This window comes from Lethenteron reissneri, chromosome 54 (assembly GCF_015708825.2).
Source record: "Lethenteron reissneri isolate LAM-NWPU_2019-01 chromosome 54, ASM1570882v1, whole genome shotgun sequence".
Classification (NCBI taxonomy): Eukaryota; Metazoa; Chordata; class Hyperoartia; order Petromyzontiformes; family Petromyzontidae; genus Lethenteron; species Lethenteron reissneri.
Genome location: NC_083832.1, coordinates 11,897,981 through 11,917,856, shown reverse-complemented (window position 1 = coordinate 11,917,856; position 19,876 = coordinate 11,897,981). Strand labels below are relative to the sequence as shown.

The window sequence follows — 19,876 nt, the reverse complement described above, 5'->3', positions numbered from 1 at the left end:
GGGCTTAAATCGTGGGCGGAGCTTAAGTCGTGGGCGGGGCTTAGATCATGGGCGGGGTTTTAAGTTGAGGGGGCGAGGCCGTCCGCTGGGCGGTGCCTGACGTCACGCCATGGCGGGTCCCGGGTGAGTGATCGCCTCTCGAGTTTGATGGAAGTTGTTGTCGTCGTCGTCGTTGTTGTTAAAGTTCCCCCCTCCCTGTCCCCGTGAGCTCGCGTGCGCGGCGCGCGATCGGCCACGTTCGGTCTCCGAGCCTCGCGGTGGCCGCCGAGCCCGGGATTTCCTGCGGGGGTTTCGTGCGGGGCGGAGAGGTGTTGCGGGTAGGCCGCGAGGGGGGCCCCGCGTTTTCCTGGACTCCCTGCGGGGTCGAGGCGCACGGCTGCAGGCAGAGAGGCAGAGAGGCAGATGCAGGGCACCCCCTCTCACGGGGAATACTCCGTGACTTCGATCTCCTTCCCGGAATTGTTGGCTACTGCTGCTGTAGATGTCCACGTGATAATCCACTCTGTTGAGCTGTCATTTGTAGCCAGGCCCGTGTGCTGTACTCGTAACGAATGGGCATGTTTTGTGTTACGTGACAAACCTTATTAATCGGCTGTCGGGTGGTGGCGGGTTTAACGCCACATTTACGCGATGTAACCCAGACAACGTCTTTTATGAACATAGAAAGTAGTTTATAACCACTCCTCCTCCCTGACCCGGCTCTTCCTCCTGAGCCCCACTCTCAACTCACCCGCTCTCCCGTATAACATTTACATAACGCCTTATTCCAAGATGCTTTCCAGCAATTAAAACATTGTACATACGATGATAGTGGTTGAGATAAAGAGTGGGGTTATTAAAAGTGGTGGTGTCGAAAGTGCCAAATTATTACTATTTCAGCGCAACATTTATAATTGTTATTTACGAAAAACATTTACAATTGTAATTTACAATTGGAAATGTTGTGTAGTGGTGCTCTCTATTACACCGGTGTGCTCAAGTAGTCGTACATTGCACGTTCTGTTCACGTGACAAACTTCACACATTTACTTTTTCGGGTGGAGGTTGGTATACGACATTTATCATGAAAAAGATCGATTTCGTACATTTGGTATTTGCACCATTGTTATACTGCAATGCTGTTACGAAGGAGTGATGTTTCACAACCCCTAGTAGTTTCATCGTTGGGCACGATATGGCGATGTGAAATTGTAGCTTCGTATTTTCGATGTCCTGCTCGTTTTGAATTACTTAACGGGAAGTTTTAACATCCACTGCCAAGCAGACGGGGCACGTATCTGTGGGTTCATCTACCGGCAAACTCGCTACCACTGGGCCGTGTCATCGTCGCCCCTGCTGCTGTTGGGCACTTAGTGAGAACTTGCTATTGAAGCCAGCGATAGCGATGCCCCTTCACGCATTGCGAGCAGGTTAAAGTGGTCAGTGGACCCTATTAAAACTCGGAATTGTATAGCGGTGGCAAAACGCAACTGCATCTCAAGAGGATGTACAGAAACAGTGGGCTCCTTTAGCACATAGAGGCAGTCGTATGTGGTAGAAGCAGGGCAATGTTTGAGCCTGGGCTTGAATGGGGGCTGGGAGTCGACAGCACGGACGACTGAGGAAATAAGTTGTAGACTTTTGGTGTAGCAGAGTAGAATGAGCGACCTTCGACTGAGTGAAAGTTGGCTGGGTGCTCCGATCGAAAGCCTTGGATTTGGATAGTTCGTGGAGGGGAGTAGAGCGAGATGGGAAGGGAGAGGCATACAGGGCGAGGCCATGGAAGATCTTGAAGATTGGATCGGGAGCCGGTGGAGAGATTGTGGGATTGGGGAGATGTGATCACGTTTACTGTGCAGCTAAAATGTCTGCAGTGACGATGTGGGGCAGTGAGGGGTGTGGGGAGGCTGTAGAGGAGAGAGTTGCTGTCACCTGGTAATTGACTGGTATCGGTATTGAGCAGCATAATCATTTGAAAGCAGCCAGGATTCTTTACAAGGATTTAAGGAGCTGGGCCCCCCTCTCTCGCTATACCATAACCCTCAATGCTTCTTATCACCCTAGTCCTGACACTCACCTTAACCCCACCTTCAATCTTAATCTTAACTATCAGCTTAACCCTCTTGCTAGCCCTGCTCATAACATTAACCAAAACGCTGGCCCTTACCCGAACATTACCCATAGGCCTGTTCTACCCATGGCCCTAACCTTATCCTGGCCATGAAACTGACACTAACCCTGGCACCTGACTCGCACCTTATCTGTGGAGCGTTTCGTCTTAACCAGGCAGCATCACACATGCTCTGCTGGCTCCTGTCGGGATGAGGGGGGGGTCTCGTGAGAGAAACTGTGCCACACTCGTTGCCTTATTAGCCGTGTGGAAGGGACGTCCCACCACTTACACCCCACCCCGAGAGGGGCGGTGGTCGGGTAAATTTGGATCCTACGCCGGGCGAGATTATAAATATCCTCGGGTACCGGTGTCTGTGTGTTGTGGTGTCCGACCATCCCAATGTCTGAGAACTTGCTGTCGGTGCCACTACACATGGCCTTTCCCGGCGTGTACCATCACTTCTCAATGTTTAGACATTTTTAAGCAGATCTCCATTTTGTCTTTCCACATGTACATTACATATTGTTTAATAACTTCAGCATACTGTATTGGCTTTCCAGACATTGATTGTCAAGCAGAATTTGTTTAATTAAACAAGCAAACTCTGCACTGGTTTGAACTTTCTGGGTATCATCAGCAGAGTCAGGCGTGTTAAACAAAAGCTTTTGGAATCCCAAATGTTTTTGGGGAACCGGTCTACCGGTTAGCGAAGCCGACCAAAACCAGAGTTCTTGGTTTAGACGACAGTCGACCCCGGTGGCGCTTGGGTTCAAATTCCACGCCACAGACGGACGGGCTAAAGGACAGACGGATGGAGGAGCTGACGATTGTGGTGGCCGGGAGGGGCCTGTGTGTGGTGCCTGCCCACCCTCGGGGCCGGCTCTGGTTTCATCAGATAAAACGAGCCACTCCGGGTTTTCCCCACCGCAAGCGTGAGTCGCGCGGGCAAAGGTGCGGCCTCATAAAGGCGCCGCTTGCCGCAGCTCGGTGTAGGGGGTGAGAGAGGTGGGCAGTGGTGGCTCGTGGTGGACAGCCATGGCTACCGGTGGGGAGTAGTGGTGAGCATTGGGGAGAGGTGTGGCGGTGGCGGGGCTGTGGTTGTAACGATTGTCATCGTTGTCGTCGTGATGATGGTGGCCGTGCGGGTCGCGGGCGGATTAGCTCGATCGCCGGTGCTGTAAAATCTGTTGTCGGACACCTTGTGTCACGTGACTGACGGAGGAAGACGGAGGGTGGGAGGGTAGGATTGGGCGAGTGATAATTACAAATGAGTGAGTGGCTTAGTGGAACAGTGTAGAAGTGAGTGAGAGCTTGTGAGAGTGAATTCGTGACTGAGTGAATGTGTAGTGGATTGGGTGAGTAAATGAGTAAGCAAATTAATTAATGAAAAAAACATTGAGTGAAATTGCCGAAGGTAGAAAACAAGTCGTGGATGGAGTGAGCGAGTCAGCGTGTGAGTGAATGTGTGATTGGGCGCGTTTGCGGTGGTTGAACGAGAGAGCAACCAGTGAGTCAGTGTTCAAGACATTGAGTGAGTAAATGAGTGGGTAATTCCGTTTAGTGAGTAATTGTGTGACTGAGTAAATTATTGAGTGGGTATCTTGAGTGTATGGGTGAGTGTGTGTGTAATTAAGTGGGTGAGTGTATAAGTATAGCTAGTGTAGTGGTTAGCGCGCTGAGGTACGAACTCGGCGATTCCCACTCACGGCCAAAATCAGTCGCGATTATCTGAACGGATCCTGGACCTCCCCTAGGTCGACTCAGCCTCAAACGAGTGCATGGTGCAGTGTGTAAAACATTGCCACTGGGAAGACAAAGGCGGCCGGGCGTGGTGCTGGCCACCCACCCCCTCGTGTGCCATGCTGGCCTTCATAGATACTCGCTAACAGCACTTTCCCCAACAGTCTGCTAAGGCTATGCGGGGAATCTTTGTTTATATGAGGATCTTTGCCTTTGTTCTGCAGGGCTGTGCTGACCGACTGAGGCCCATCCTGCGCCCCCCCCTCATGGAGGCAGCTCGTAACGGGGGCTGCGTAACGCAGTCCCCCCCGCCCCCCCGAACCCCGCATGCCCCCTCGCCCTCCTCCCCCTCCCGCTCCCAGCATGCACCAGGAGGACCCAGCAGCCCTTCCCAGAATGCACAGCAGCAGGGCGACACGCCGGGCCTGCTGCGCGTGTCTCTGCCCAACAAACAGCGCACCGTGGTGAGTGACCCACGCCGGTGACATAGTGGGGTGGTGATGTGATAACATGGTGAGATGGTAAATTGTTGAGGTGCTGAGCTGGTGAGGGGGTGGCCTGGTGAGGTGGTAACGTGGTGAAGTGGTGTCTTGGTGAGATGATAACATGTTGAGGGGGTAACGTGGTGGCGGAGTGGTGGTGGTAGCATAAAGGTTAGCGGACTGCCCTACGAACCCAGTAACCTGAGTCTGATTCCTGCATATCTGAGCCGGTCCTGGGCCTCCCCTGGGTAGACTTAGCCTCAAATGAGTATCTAGTGCGGTGTGTAACATCACCCCTGGGAAGACAAATGCGGCCGGGCGTCGTGATGGTCACACCACGCCCTCGTGTGCCGTGCCAGCCTTTATAGTTGCTCGCTAATAGCACTTGCTCCAGCAGTCTGTTAAAGCTACACGGGGGACTTTTGTGCGTGCGTGTGTGCAGGTGCACGTGCGGGGTGGTTCCTCGGTGAGGGAGAGCCTGAACAAGGCCCTTGCTATCCGCGGCCTCATCCCCGACTACTGCAATGTCTTCACAGTGCGCGACGGGTATGCCGCCGCCCGGTTCCGGTGCATACACGCCGTCCCACCGCAACTGGCACAGCACGCCACTGGAACTGGCATCGCGCGCCGGGTGTGATGTGACGTGGCGTGTGATGCGGGATAATGACGTGGCGTGTGATGCAGTGTGTGACGTGGTGTGTTACGTGGGATGTGACGAGGGTTGTGTGATGTGCGACGCGGGGTGTGACGGGCAGCATGAGGTCGGCTCTCAGCTGGGACGTGGACATGGCGAGCGTTGGCACCGAGGAGCTCCAGGTGGAGCTGAAGGACAACGTCACGGTCACCACCCACAACTTCGTACGCAGCTCACCAATCGCCACCATGCTCACCTCGCATCACTTGCCGCCATTCAACACGAACTGCAAAGCATCACACCAAGCGCAACTTGGTATGCAGCGCAACTTGGTATGCAGCTCACCTCATTTCACCGTCTGCCCTCCCCATCTCCCATACCCCGCCTCTATGTATGCCCCGCCCCCCCATCTCCTACTCCCCGCCCCCCCATCTCCGACGCCCCGCATCCCACCTCCCGCTTCCCGCCCCCCAGGTGCGCAAGACGTTCTTCCGGCTGGCGTTCTGTGACTTCTGCCTGAAGCTCATGTTCCAGGGCTTCCGCTGCCAGACATGCGGCTACAAGTTCCACCAGCGCTGCAGCACCGAGGTGCCCGTCATGTGCATCAACGTGAACCGCCTGCGGTAAGGGCAGCACACACACTCGCACTGCGAACAAGCCACCCCCACACACTCACCGATAATTAGCCACACACCACTAACGAGCCACACACCACTAACGAGCCACACACCACTAACGAGCCGTGCTTATGTGACCCGCCACTAACGAGCCAAAAGTACACGTGCTACGAACCCGACAACCCAAGTTTGATTCCCGCTGTTGACCAACATCGGTGACGAATATCTGAAGCAGTCCTCCATTTCCCTCATGCCTGAGCCTCCGTTAGGCTAAATCGTCCTTAAATGAGTGCCTTGATGCGTTGTGGATACATCTCCACTGGGGAGACAAAGGTGGATGGGCGTGATGGTAGCCAAACCAACCCCTTCTCATGCGCCCTGTTCGCTTTCATAGGTGCTGACAGCACTTGCCCCAGCAGTCTGTTAAAGGCTACACGGGGATCTTTATCGTTGTACAGGCTCACCGAGTGTTACACCCCGAGTCTCGTCCGCCAGGAGGGCCACACCTTCCATTTCGCCACCTTCTCTGGTCCCCCCCACTCTGCTGTGCTGCCCACCACCTCCAGGTATCCACAGGCAGCATCCACACAATGCCCCCCCCCCCGCCCTTCACTTGCCTGCGTGTGTGTGCCTTTGTGTGTGCGTGTGGTTGTACCTGTGTGTGCCTTTGTGTGTGCGTGTGGTTGTACCTGTGTGTGTGTATGTGTGCGTGTGGTTGTATCTGTGTGTGTGTGTGCGTGTGGTTGTACCTGTGTGTGTGTGTGTGCGTGTGGTTGTACCTGTGTGTGTGTGTGTGCGTGTGGTTGTACCTGTGTGCGTGTGGTTGTACGTGTGTGTGTGCGTGTGGTTGTACCTGTGTGTGTGTGTGCGTGTGGTTGTACCTGTGTGTGTGTGTGCGTGTGGTTGTACCTGTGGTGTGTGTGTGCGTGTGGTTGTACCTGTGTGTGTGTGTGCGTGTGGTTGTACCTGTGTGTGTGTGTGTGTGTGCGTGTGGTTGTACCTGTGTGTGTGTGTGGCGTGTGGTTGTACCTGTGTGTGTGTGTGTGCGCGTGTGGTTGTACCTGTGTGTGTGTGTGTGCGTGTGGTTGTACCTGTGTGTGTGTGTGTGCGTGTGGTTGTACCTGTGTGTGTGTGTGTGCGTGCGGCTGTACCTGTGTGTGTGTGTGCGTGCGGCTGTACCTGTGTGTGTGTGTGTGCGTGCGGCTGTACCTGTGTGTGTGTGTGCGTGTGGTTGTACCTGTGTGTGTGTGCGTGTGATTGTACCTGTGTGTGTGTGTGCGTGTGGCTGTACCTGTGTGTGTGTGTGCGTGTGGCTGTACCTGTGGTGTGTGTGTGCGTGTGGTTGTACCTGTGTGTGTGTGTGTGCGTGTGGTGTGTACCTGTGTGTGTGTGTGTGTGTGCGTGTGGATTGTACCTGTGTGTGTGTGTGTGTATGCGTGGGTTGTACCTGTGTGTGTTGTGTTGGCGTGTGGTTGTACCTGTGTGTGTGTGTGTGCGTGTGGTTGTTACCTGTGTGTTGTGTGTGCGTGTGGTTGTACATGTTGTTGTGGTCGTTGTTGTACCTGTGTGTGGGTGTGCGTGTGGTTGTACCTGTGTGTGTGTGTGGTTGTACCTGTGTGTGTTGTGTGTGCGTGTGGTTGTACCTGTGTGTGTGTGTGTGCCGTGTGGTTGTACCTGTGTGCGTGTGGTTGTACCTGTGTGTGTGGTGTGCGTGGGGTTGTTACCTGTGGTGTGTGGGTGCGTGGTTGTACCTGTGTGTTGTGGGTGCGTGTGGTATTGTACCTGTTGTGGTGTGTGTGCGTGTGGTTGTACCTGTGTGTGTGGTGTTGCGTGTGGTTGTACCTGTGTGGTGTGTGTGTGCGTGTGTTGTACCTGGTGTGTGTGTGTGTGGCTGTGTGTGTGTGTGCGCGTGTGTGTTGTACCTGTGTGTGTGTGTGTTGCGGTGTGGTTGTACCTGTTGTGTGTGTGTGTGTGCGTGTGGTTGTACCTGTGTGTGTGTGTGTGCCGTGTGGTGTTACCTGTGTGTGTGTGTGCGTGCGGCTTACCTGTGTGTGTGTAGTGGTGCGGCTGTACCTGTTGTGTGTGTGTGTGTGCGTGCGGCTGTACCTGTGTGTGTGTGTGCGTGTGGCTGTACCTGTGTGGTTGTGGATGCTGGTTGTACCTGTGTGTGTGTGTGTGCGTGTGGATTGTACCGTGTGTCGTGTGTGCGTGTGGCGGTACTGTGTGTGTGTGTGCGTGTGGACTGTAACTGTGTTGTGTGTGTGCGTGTGGTTTGTACTCGTGTGTGTGTGTGTGCGTGTGGTTGTACCTGTGGGTGTGTGGTGTGCGTGTGGTGTACCTGTGTGTGTGTGGTGTGTGCGTGTGGTGTACCTGTGTGTGTGTGTGTGCGTGTTGGTTGTACCTGTGTGTGTGTGTGTGCGTTGTGGTTTGTACCTGTGTGTGTGTGTGCGTGTGGTTGTACCTGTGTGGTGTGTGTGCGTGTGGTTGTACCTGTGTGTGTGTGTGCGTGTGGTTGTACCTGTGTGTGTGTGTGCGTGTGGTTGTACCTGTGTGTGTGTGTGTGCGGTGTGGTTGTACCTGTGTGTGTGTGTGTGCGTGTGGTTGTACCTTGTGTGTGTGTGTGCGTGTGGTTGTACCTGTGTGTGTGTGTGTGCGTGTTGGTTGTACCTGTGTGTGTGTGTGTGCGTGTGGTTGTACCTGTGTGTGTGTGTGTGCGTGTGGTTGTACCTGTGTGTGTGTGTGCGTGCGTGTGGTTGTACCTGTGTGTGTGTGTGGTGCGTGTGGTTGTACCTGTGTGTGTGTGTGCGTGTGGTTGTACCTGTGTGTGTGTGTGCGTGTGGTTGTACCTGGTGTGTGTGTGTGCGTGTGGTTGTACCTGTGTGTGTGTGTGTGCGTGTGGTTGTACCTGTGTGTGTGTGTGTGCGTGTGGTTGTACCTGTGTGTGTGTGTGTGCGTGTGGTTGTACCTGTGTGTGTGTGTGTGCGTGTGGTTGTACCTGTGTGTGTGTGTGTGCGTGTGGTTGTACCTGTGTGTGTGTGTGTGCGTGTGGTTGTACCTGTGTGTGTGTGTGTGCGTGTGGTTGTACCTGTGTGTGGTGTGTGTGCGTGTGGTTGTACCTGTGTGTGTGTGTGTGTGCGTGTGGTTGTACCTGTGTGTGTGTGTGTGCGTGTGGTTGTACCTGTGTGTGTGTGTGTGCGTGTGGTTGTACCTGTGTGTGTGTGTGTGCGTGTGGTTGTACCTGTGTGTGTGTGTGTGCGTGTGGTTGTACCTGTGTGTGTGTGTGTGTGCGTGTGGTTGTACCTGTGTGTGTGTGTGTGTGCGTGTGGTTGTACCTGTGTGTGTGTGTGGGTGTGGTTGTACCTGTGTGTGTGTGTGCGTGTGGTTGTAAGGCGCTGTAAGGATGGCTGGTGGTCGTGGGTTGCTGAGGAGATGGAGTCTGCCTCAGTGGCCCGTGATCACAAATCACTATTTAACTCCATCAAAAAAGTAACCTGCAGCGCCACACATATTACCATCATTAGAGGAAAAAACGGTGATCCAATCTCCGACCCCCAGGAACAGGTTTGCAGATTTGCTGAGCATTTCTGTGAGGTCCTGGGGGAGGGAAATTCTCTCAGCCAGGAAAACATCATGGCACAAAGTGGTGATAACCCTGCTGAGGCTGCGGTGCCTCAAATATTGGAAGAGGTCACCCCCTGTGAGTGGCTGGCTGAGGTGCCAGCTGTTGAGGAAGTACTGAGGGCGATCCGGAGTCTGAGACCAGGGAAGGCACCGGGCAGAGATGATCTCCCAAGCGAAATGCTGAGGGAGGGTGGCGTTTGTGCACAGACTGCCCTATATGACATCATAACAACAGTCTGGACCACTGGACGGGTTCCGCAGGACTGGAAGGATGCCCTGGTGGTCCCCCTCTTTAAAAAGGGGGACCATACCGACTGTAACAACTACAGGGGCATCTCACTCCTCAGTGTGCCGGGTAAGGTCCTGGCAAGGATTATTCAACATCGCCTTGCTAGGCACGCTGAGGAGAGGCTTGCGGAGCCCCAATGCGGTTTCAGGAAAGGGCGGTCCTGCACAGATGCCATATTTTCTGTCTGTCTGCTACAGCAGAGGTGTAGGGAATTCCAAAAAGACCTACATCTCTGCTTTATTGACCTGGTCAAGGCCTATGATACCATCAGTAGGACTGGGCTCTGGGTTGTTCTTCGTGCTTTCGGAGTCCCTGACCCTCTGCTCACGATCATTAAGGACCTTCATGATGGTGAGCGGGCCCGGGTAAAACTACGTGGCCGGGAGTCGGAGCCTTTCCCTGTACACCTTGGGGTGCGACAGGGATGTCCTCTGGCTCCCACATTATTTAACATCTATTTTGACCGCGTAGTTCGTGAAGCCTTCAATAGCTGTACCGGGGGAATTTCCATTTGGTACAGATATAATGGGAGGCTGATCGATGCCCGGGTGCGATCAAGGGATGGCTCCCTATTGGTCAACCACGTTATGTATGCCGATGATTTGGTAATAGCTGCTCATTCAGAAGAGGAGTTGGAGACGCTGCTGCTGAGACTGGAGCGTGCCACTAAGAGGTGGGGCCTTACCATCAGCCCCACCAAAACTAAGCACCTGCCTGGGTATTTTGTACCATCGGACACTCCACCCCCACAACTCCCAATTGGTGATGGGGCAGTTGTGGAGAGAGTGGAGAGTTTCCCATGCCTGGGCAGTGTGCTTATGACCGGCTCCAGTTTATCAGCAGAGGTCTCACTCCGAATCAGTCGAGCGGCAATATCTTTTCATCGGTTGCGTAACGCTGTGTGGAAGCTACCTGGTCTGTCGCTCCGCACGAAGCTTCAGGTCTTCTCGGCCACGGTCATTCCCTCCCTTCTCTACGCTTGCGGAACGTGGACCCCCCTAGTGGAGCATCTTCGCCGGTTGGAAACATTTAGGCTGGCCTGCCTACGATCCATCCTGGGTTTAACCAGGCTGGATTGTGTGAGGAGCTCACAAGTCCTTGAAAGATCTGGGCAAAGTCCCATCAGTGAGCTCCTCCGGCAGGCAAGGCTGCGTTGGCTGGGTCATGTAGCCCGCATGCCCAGCCACCGCATGCCTAAATAGCTTTTGTTCGGCCGGATCGAGGGGGCTAAACGGGCGCGGCACGGGCTAGAGAAGAGATGGAGTGATGTGGTACAGGAGGACATGGAGCTGAGTGGACTTGCCGATGACTGGTACCAGCGGTGTCAAGATCGGCCTCAGTGGAGGAGGCTCGTGAAGAACGCTACTGGGCAGTTGGAGGCAGTCGCCCTCCAACAACAACGGAGGGCGGAGGAGCGACGCTCACAACAACGAGCGGAGCGCCGGGTGGCTAAAGCACAGCAAGTTGGTACAGTAGGGGGCACAGGTCGTGCATCAGCCACTCATCTCGGCCATCTCAGTCGACCCGTGGCACCTGAGTCTGCCCCGTGACCTCCTGCCAGCGGGCGTTCGACACTTCACGTGGCCTCAAGGTGCACATGGCCTGGCACAAGCGTCGTGGTGACGTCACCGCCACTTAGTGGCGAATGGCGGTTGTTGTTGTTGTGTGGTTGTACCTGTGTGTGTGTGCGTGTGGTTGTACCTGTGTGTGTGTGCGTGTGGTTGTACCTGTGTGTGTGTGTGTGTGCGTGTGGTTGTACCTGTGTGTGTGTGTGCGTGTGGTTGTACCTGTGTGTGTGTGTGTGCGTGTGGTTGTACCTGTGTGTGTGCGTGTGGTTGTACCTGTGTGTGTGTGTGCGTGTGGTTGTACCTGTGTGTGTGTGTGCGTGTGGTTGTACCTGTGTGTGTGTGTGCGTGTGGTTGTACCTGTGTGTGTGTGTGCGTGTGGTTGTACCTGTGTGTGTGTGCGTGTGGTTGTACCTGTGTGTGTGTGCGTGTGGTTGTACCTGTGTGTGTGTGTGTGCGTGTGGTTGTACCTGTGTGTGTGTGTGTGTGCGTGTGGTTGTACCTGTGTGTGTGTGTGTGTGCGTGTGGTTGTACCTGTGTGTGTGCGTGTGGTTGTACCTGTGTGTGTGCGTGTGGTTGTACCTGTGTGTGTGTGTGGTTGTACCTGTGTGTGTGTGCGTGTGGTTGTACCTGTGTGTGTGTGTGTGTGTGTGCGTGTGGTTGTACCTGTGTGTGGTGTGTGCGTGTGGTTGTACCTGTGTGTGTGCGTGTGCGTGTGGTTGTACCTGTGTGTGTGTGCGTGTACGTGTGGTTGTACCTGTGTGTGTGCGTGTACGTGTGGTTGTACCTGTGTGTGTGTGCGTGTGCGTGTGGTTGTACCTGTGTGTGTGTGCGTGTGGTTGTACCTGTGTGTTGTGTGTGGTTTTACCTGTGTGTGTGTGTGGTTTACCTGTGTGTGTGTGTGCGTGTGGTTGTACCTGTGTGTGTGTGGTTTTACCTGTGTGTGTGTGCGTGTGGTTTTACCTGTGTGTGTGTGTGCGTGTGGTTGTACCTGTGTGTGTGTGCGTGTGGATGTACCTGTGTGTGTGTGTGCGTGTGGTTGTACCTGTGTGTGTGTGTGCGTGTGGTTGTACCTGTGTGTGTGTGTGTGTGCGTGTGGTTGTACCTGTGTGTGTGTGTGTGCGTGTGGTTGTACCTGTGTGTGTGTGTGTGTGCGTGTGGTTGTACCTGTGTGTGTGTGTGTGTGCGTGTGGTTGTACCTGTGTGTGTGTGTGTGTGCGTGTGGTTGTACCTGTGTGTGTGTGCGTGTGGTTGTACCTGTGTGTGTGTGCGTGAGGGGACCTCCTACCAGCGAGCCTTCAATACTTCACCTTTGCCTCAAAGTGCACCTAGCCTGAAACAAGCGCTGTGGTGACGTCACCCTCCTCTCCTTCCCAACAACCTGTGTAGACTAGATGGGAGATCTTTGTCTGTGTGTGCACGTGTGCTTCGCCAGGCGTTTATCCACGCAAACCTTCCAGTTCCCATCCATCGGAGGCGATCACGGAGGTCAGCTGACCCAGCGAGATCGAGCGAGTTCCACCCCCAACATCAACTCGAGCGTCATAGGCAACGTGGATGTGGGCTTCATAGAGGTGCTGGCCCACCCACCCACATCATCACCGACTCCTCCTCTGGCCCACCCGTTTATCCATTCACCCGCTATTCCGCTCCCCGACCTACCCAAACAGTCACCCCCTCCTCCTCTTACCCACCCTCCCTCCCACTCACCCACAACTCGCGTCTCCTGTGGCCCACCCGCTCAACCACCCGCTCGTTGATCCACCCACCGACCCACACGCTTACCCACCTTCATATTCTCCCACACGCTCACCCATCCACTCACACACCATCTGCGTGTTCCCTGTTCTCCCTAGTCCTTCGTGCAAACCCAGCAGCAGCAGCAGCAACAACCCTCTGCTGACGTGGGTGAGTCCAACACTCACAACAACCACCCTCCCCAACGTTTCAGCAGTGTGATGCGACCCGTCTGCCGATCTCCTCCCATCACCATTTTGCATGCCTCACCTTGCACTCCCCCCCCACCTTCTCCACACATCTCTCATCTCACGTGTTGGCGCGGCTCCAGTGTCGAGTGTGGAAGTGGTGGAGGACACTACCGAAACCAGGGCCGGGACATCCAGTCGACTGCACCGCTCACCCGCCATCCGCCGGCCCTCGGACGAGAAGAACCGCCTGGTACACGCGTGTGGCGGCACGTACACGCGTGGCACCACACACACGCGGTGCGGTGCGTGTGACGGCACGCACAGCTGCGTACACGTGCACGAGTGATAGCACGCAGGTATTCCTTATGCCTTCTCATGTGTTCCTCTTACTCCTTGTGCCCCCTACCCGTGTGCCCCGGTGTGTGTCATTGTCTCCCCGCGTGTCTCCCCGCGTGTCTCCCCGCGTGTCTCCCCGCGTGTCTCCCCGCGTGTCTCCCTGCGTGTCTCCCCGCGTGTCTCCCCGCGTGTCTCCCCGCGTGTCTCCCCGCGTGTCTCCCCGCGTGTCTGCCCCCACGTCCACGCGCTCTCTAGTTCCGTGGCCGGGACTCGTGCTACTACTGGGAGATTCGGGAGGAGGAGATCTCCCTCCTGAACATGGTCGGTTCGGGCTCCTTCGGGACCGTGTACAAGGGCAAGTGGCACGGTGAGGTGGGGGAAGGGGTGGTGGGGGAATTTGAGAGGGAGTGGAGGGGAGAGAGGGATGGGGGTTAAAGGGTGGGAAGTGAGAGAGGAGAGGGAGGGAGGCAAGTCGAGTGGATGGAATTATTGTTCAGTTAGATTACACATATGGCAGCAATCATCGCCTCCTACTCGCAGACTCCTGCCCACTTACAGGCCAAGTGTTGAGTGACCTTGTGCCACATAGGAACAGTTGCTGTGAGAGGTGCCCTTTCAAATGTGTTGAGATGAGATGCGATGCAAGTCGTTCTTCGCGTGTAAAGTACTCCTGACGTGAAGGAGGAGGCTACAGAGGTGGAGAGAGGTGGAATGAGCGGAGAGAGCGAGAGAGAGTTGTCGGAAGAGCCGGAGGCTGTGTTCTGTGGAGCGGTGATGTTGGGTGAATGTTCCCTCTGGTGGCGGTGCTGGTTGTTGTATCGGGTGACTTGCGGCACATCGTGCCTTGAGTGGCGGTGGGGTTTGGTGGCTGGTGTGTGCCGGCGGAGTGCAGCAGCAGCTGCTCACAAATCCACGACTAGCATCGGGAGCCTGAATCATAGTAATAAGTGGCATCGCGGCGCGAGCCAATCAATGGGTTACCTGCCTAGCAATAGCCGTGCCCGTGGCGTGGTGCAGTGTTTGTGCATGTTGTGATACTGCCATGTGGGCCCTCTGTCATGGACGTGTCCTGTCAGTGTCACCGGAGCGCAGTGGGTTGTGCTGCGTTTGTGCCGTGCAGAAGACGTGTATGCAAAGGTCCTGAAAGTGATTGTATGTGTGTGTGTGTGACATGGCATCATGGCTGTGTGTTATAGTCCCCCTGCGTTATTGGTTGCACGTTGTGACGCGATTGTGCCGCGGTTGTGTTGCGCAGGAGACGTGGCTGTGAAGATCCTGAAAGTGACCGATCCCACTCCGCAGCAGCTGCAGGCCTTCAAGAACGAGGTGGCTGTGCTCAGGTAGGAGACGGAGCGAGAGAGAGAGGGGGAGAGACATCAGGACCTGAGAATGTAGCCTCATGGTGCACCTCGTCTGGTGATGATGTCACTGCCAATTAGTGGTGAATGGCGGCTGTTATTGTTGAGTGTGTGAGTGAGTGTGTTGGTGTGGCCTACAGTGTGGAGAGGGTGAGTCGTTGTTGTGATCTGCAGTCTGGTGGTTGAACACAGTGTGATGGATGAGACGAAACAGTCGGTGCCTGGTCCCGACCGAATACTCAACACGGGTGGAGTGAATCAGTGAGTGACCTTCATGGGCATGGTAACCACGATAATAGTAGCGACAGCAGCGTGACAAGGAGGCGACTGACTGCCGGTGAGCGAGCAGGTGGCTGAATTGAATCTGTGAGCATGCCGGATCATCAGTTAATGTGATAGCTCTACTCAAAACCACGTCGAGGCCTGCTGCTCCATCACGCACCTCGTGCGCCTCCGCCCTTCCCCGCCGCCGCTCTCCCCTGCCTCTCCCTCACGGCCCCTTTCCCCCTCCGCCCCCGCACCCCGCAGGAAGACGCGGCACGTGAACGTGGTGCTGTTCATGGGATATCTGACGAAGCCCCGCCTCGCCATCGTCACGCAGTGGTGCGAGGGCTCCAGCCTCTACCGCCACCTGCACGTCAACGAGAGCAAGTTCGAGGTGTTCCAGCTCATCGACATCGCCCGCCAGACGGCGCAAGGCATGGAGTGAGTGCGACGCCGTCGCCGCCACCGTCAGTTTGGCGGCGGGGGTTGGCAACATCACCCCTTACTGTGAACACTTGGCAAGACCCTCCTGATAAACTATAAACTAAACTATTTTTTATTTTACCAGGTAAGACCCAGAGAGTCTTGAGGCTCAGCGTGGCTTTCCTGGGTAAACGAGATAAATAATTTGCACCACCATCACCACCGTTGGTATAATTCTTGAGAATAGGTTTTCCCCATTTTTATGGCAACAAAACAGGTGTTAAGATGTTAAAACACCAAACTGAAACCTTTTTACAAGGAATCATGTCTGCATTAACCACAATACTTGTGGTCAGAATGAAAACAAAAAACATACTCTGATAGTATTTGCATTGTCTTTGAAACTGATTGGTCCACACCAGAGACAGCTTTCTTTCGAGCCTAGTCTCAAACGGTGTGAGAACAAAGACAATGCATATACTATCAGAGTGTTTTTGTTTTTATTGTGACCACAAGTATTGTGGTTAATGCACACATGATTCCTGGTGTTTTAACATCTTAACACCTGTTTTGTTGCCAGAATAAAGGGGAAAATCTATTTTCATATTTTGGTACTGGAAAAGGAGGTCCCATAGTATAATTCTTGTTTTATTTTTTCAGTTACCTCCACGCGAAAAACATCATCCACCGTGACCTCAAATCCAACAGTATCCTCACTGCCAGCTGGCGCTGCCGGGGCGGGCTTTGCAAGGTATGTTGCGTACGTTTGGGTATGTGTGCGCGTTTGTGTCTGTGTACCATTGGGTATGTGCGTGCACGTGTCTGTCCGTGTACCATATTGGGTATGTGCACACACTTGTCTGTCCGTGTACCATATTGGGTATGTGCGCCCGTGTGTTCGTCTCTTTACGATTGGCACTACGCGACAAACCCGGCGACCAACATCGGTGACGATTATCTCAACCAGTCATGGGCCTCCCCTAGGTCGACTCGGCCTTAAAAGGCATACTTTGTGCAGTCTGTAAACATTAGGATTGGGGATAACATGGCGGCCAGACGTGGTGCTGGCCACACGGCCCGCTTGTGTCGCGTGTCGTGCCGCCCTTCATAGGTGTTCACCGACAGCACTTGTCCCAAAAGTTTGTTGAGGCTATACGGGGGTCTTTGTCTTTGTACAGGTGTCCACGTGTGCGGTGTGCCAGGGTGGTCGTGTGCTAGTTTTCCCGTTTGCCGTGGTGACGTCACAGCGAAAGTCGGTTGTTGCTGTAAACATGAATATTGCACACACGTGGAAAGTGTGTGCCCATACTCACCCTAGTAGCTAGCTACCCCCCCCCCATAATAAGCTGCCCTCTAATGAACCGCCCCTTGAACGAGACCCTTCTGAGGCCGTCCCCCTTAACGAGCCGGCACAGACATCTTCCTGCACGAGGGCCTCACGGTGAAGATCGGCGACTTTGGGCTCGCCACCGTCAAGTCGCGCTGGAGCGGAGCTCAGCAAGTCGAGAACCTGTCCGGCTCCATCCTGTGGATGGTGAGCGCGTGGTGTGTGTGGGGGGGTGTGCTCTGTGTGTACCAGGCTGTGGTGGTGTGATGAGTGTGGTGCGTGGCACAGGTGTTGCATCTCCCGGTCATTTGTCATTTCTACAGTGGTAACTCTGGATACGTCGTTAATTCGTACCAGAAGTGGTAGGACTTCTACCGAAAATGACGAATACCAAGCGAATTTTTCCCATAAGATATAAAGGATCTTTGTTTTGATATAAATTTCACCCCCTTTGCAACGTTAGCTGATTTGATGTCTTATTTTTTTTTCACAATCGCCGAAATTGTTCTTGGCATACGGTATGCCACCGCAAGATCAGTGACGCGCATGCCGCTTTCATACTTTTCTATTATCTCTTTTTTCTACGTCAATAGTGATCCTAACCATTTTCTTTGTAGCTTGGCTTTTCTCACTAACCTTCTTAGGGCCCATCTTAAATGAATTGGCAAAAAATTCACGTTAAAATGACAAAAAAACACGTGAAAATTCACAGTTATAGCAATGGTTGTGCACTGAATGAGATCTACAGGCAGACTGAGGAGCGGCGCTTTGTTTCAGTCGTGAACGGGGTGTACGTGGGTACGCGGTGACTCATCCCGACCCATACAAGTTCTAGCAAACGCGTCGTATCCCAAGATGTTTTTTTCTCGTCAAAACACGACATATACCAAATTCGACATTCCAAAGCGGTCGTCTACCGAGGTATGACTGTACTGGGATCTTTCCTGTCGGCCCCACCCTCTGTCCTGTAGCCCCACCCCCGTCATGTAGCCCCACCCCCTGTCCTGTAGCCCCACCCCCTGTCCTGTAGACCCACCCCCTGTCCTGTAGCCCCACCCCCGTCATGTAGCCCCACCCCCCCTTGGCAGTGTGTGTGATGTATAACGCGTGCCGTGTGTATGTTGTGCGCCCATGTGTGGAGGCCCCAGAGGTGGTCCGCATGCAGGACACGAACCCGTACACGTTCAAGTCGGACGTCTACGCATTCGGCATCGTGCTCTACGAGCTCCTGGCCAAGGAGCTGCCCTACGCGCACATCGGCTCCCGAGACCAGGTCACACGCACACACGCACATACCCACACATCTGTTCCAGAGACCAGGTTCACCACACACCTGCACACCCACACATGAACACAAAGACAAAGATCCCCTGTATAGCCTTAGCAGACTGTAGGGGCAAGTGCTGTTAGCGAGCACCTATAAAGGCCGGCGCGGCACACGAGGGGGTTGGTGGCCAGCACCACGCCCGACCGCCTTTGTCTCCCAGTGGCGATGTTTACACATTGCAGCAGGTACTAATCTGAGTCGACCTGGGGGAGCCCCAGGACCGATTCAGATAATCGTCCCTGGTGTTGGCCGTGAGAGGGAATCGAACTCGTCGGGGTCATAGCGCAGCTCGCTAACCGCCACACTGCCGTTCCTCACGCAGGCACACGGACACATCTGCCACACGCGCGCAGACACACGCGAACAAGCATCACCCCGCCCGCTGCCCTGTCCTCCGCCCCACCCCCCACAGATCCTGTTCATGGTGGGGCGGGGTTACCTGTCTCCGGACCTGAGCAAGGTTTGTGGGAACTGCCCCAAGGCCATGAGGAGGCTCATGGCCGACTGCCTCAAGAAGCTGCGCGACGAGCGGCCCCTCTTCACACAGGTGAGGACACTCACACCCACGCACACACGCACACACGCACGCACACACACACACACTTGCACGCACGCACACACACACACACGCTCACGCACACACGCTCACGCACACACGCACACGCTCACGCACACGCCCACACTCACACACACGCTCACGCACTCACACGCACACATGCTCACACACTCACACGCACACACGCTCACGCACACACGCTCACGCACACACACTCGCACGCACACACACTCGCACGCACACACGCACACACACACACGCACACACTCACGCGCACACACACACACTCGCGCGCACGCACACTTGCACTCGCACGCACGCACACGCGTGCACGCACGCACACACGCGCACGCACAGGTACAACAACCACGCACGCACACACACACACACGCGTGCACGCACAAAGACACAGAACCCCTCCTGTAGCCTTGACAGACTGTTTGGGGCAAGCGGTGTTAGCTAGCACCTTTGAAGGTCAGCATGGCGCACGAAGGGCAGGGTGGCCACCACCACGCCCGACTGCCTTTGCCTCCCCATTGCTGATGTTTACACGCCGCACCAAGTACTCCTCTGACGCCGAGTCGAGGCCCAGGACCGGTTCAGATAATCTTCACCGTTGCAGGTATCGAACTCGCGGGTTCGTAGCGCAGCCTGCTTACTACCGCTCCCCACGCATGCACGCGCTCGCCCAAGTGTGCGCACACACACGTACACAGGCGCGCCCGCTCACTCGCGGGTTCCGTCGAGTTCCACGTGCGCCGCTTTTTCCCCTTGCCCCAAATTGTCCGACGCCATTGTGGTCGCCGACGCCGCCGCTTCCGTGGCGATTCCCTTTTTCCGACGCCGCCGGCGCCGCAGGTCCTGGCGTCGATCGAGCTGCTGGCGCACGCACTGCCCAAGATCCACCGCAGCGCCTCGGAGCCGTCGCTGCAACCGCTCCGGCCTCGACCTCGACGACCTGCGCTCCATGTTCATGCAGCCCACGCGCTTCGGCGCCAAGTGATTGCGCCCCCTCCTGCCCCCCCCCCCCCCCAACTGCGACCGGCGAGGGGCGGGCGCTCCACTCTCCGGCTCCATCGCACTGGAAAGGAAATGGGATGGTCCTACTACCCCCCCCCCCCCAACTGCACACATCGGCAAGTTATGGGCATCCCTTGGCGCACACCGTGGGGGGGGTGGGGTGGGGGATGGTGTCCGCTGTGAACCACACTCGCCAGACAGGGGTGGTGCCTCCCCTCCTCTCTCACGAGCCGGAAGATGGCGGCGTTCTGATGGTGCCCGCCTCTACCGCACGCCGGCGAGTGATGCTGCTGCGCC

At 55.3% G+C, this 19,876-nt stretch overlaps 1 protein-coding gene across 1 annotated transcript; it reads left to right on the top strand.

Annotated features, from left to right (window-relative positions):
- The first annotated feature begins 3 nt into the window (after nucleotides 1-3).
- LOC133356416 (serine/threonine-protein kinase B-raf-like) lies at nucleotides 4-19,673 on the top strand. The gene is given in 18 exon segments (XM_061573934.1): nucleotides 4-123; nucleotides 4,057-4,296; nucleotides 4,757-4,860; nucleotides 5,070-5,172; nucleotides 5,423-5,571; nucleotides 6,024-6,131; nucleotides 12,476-12,614; nucleotides 12,897-12,948; nucleotides 13,109-13,218; nucleotides 13,560-13,671; nucleotides 14,560-14,644; nucleotides 15,191-15,367; nucleotides 16,010-16,056; nucleotides 16,765-16,883; nucleotides 17,818-17,949; nucleotides 18,416-18,550; nucleotides 19,418-19,489; nucleotides 19,491-19,673. Coding segments are annotated over 17 exon segments (1,914 nt in total). The 5' UTR covers nucleotides 4-123; nucleotides 4,057-4,098; the 3' UTR covers nucleotides 19,563-19,673.
- Nucleotides 19,674-19,876: the final 203 nt, after the last annotated feature.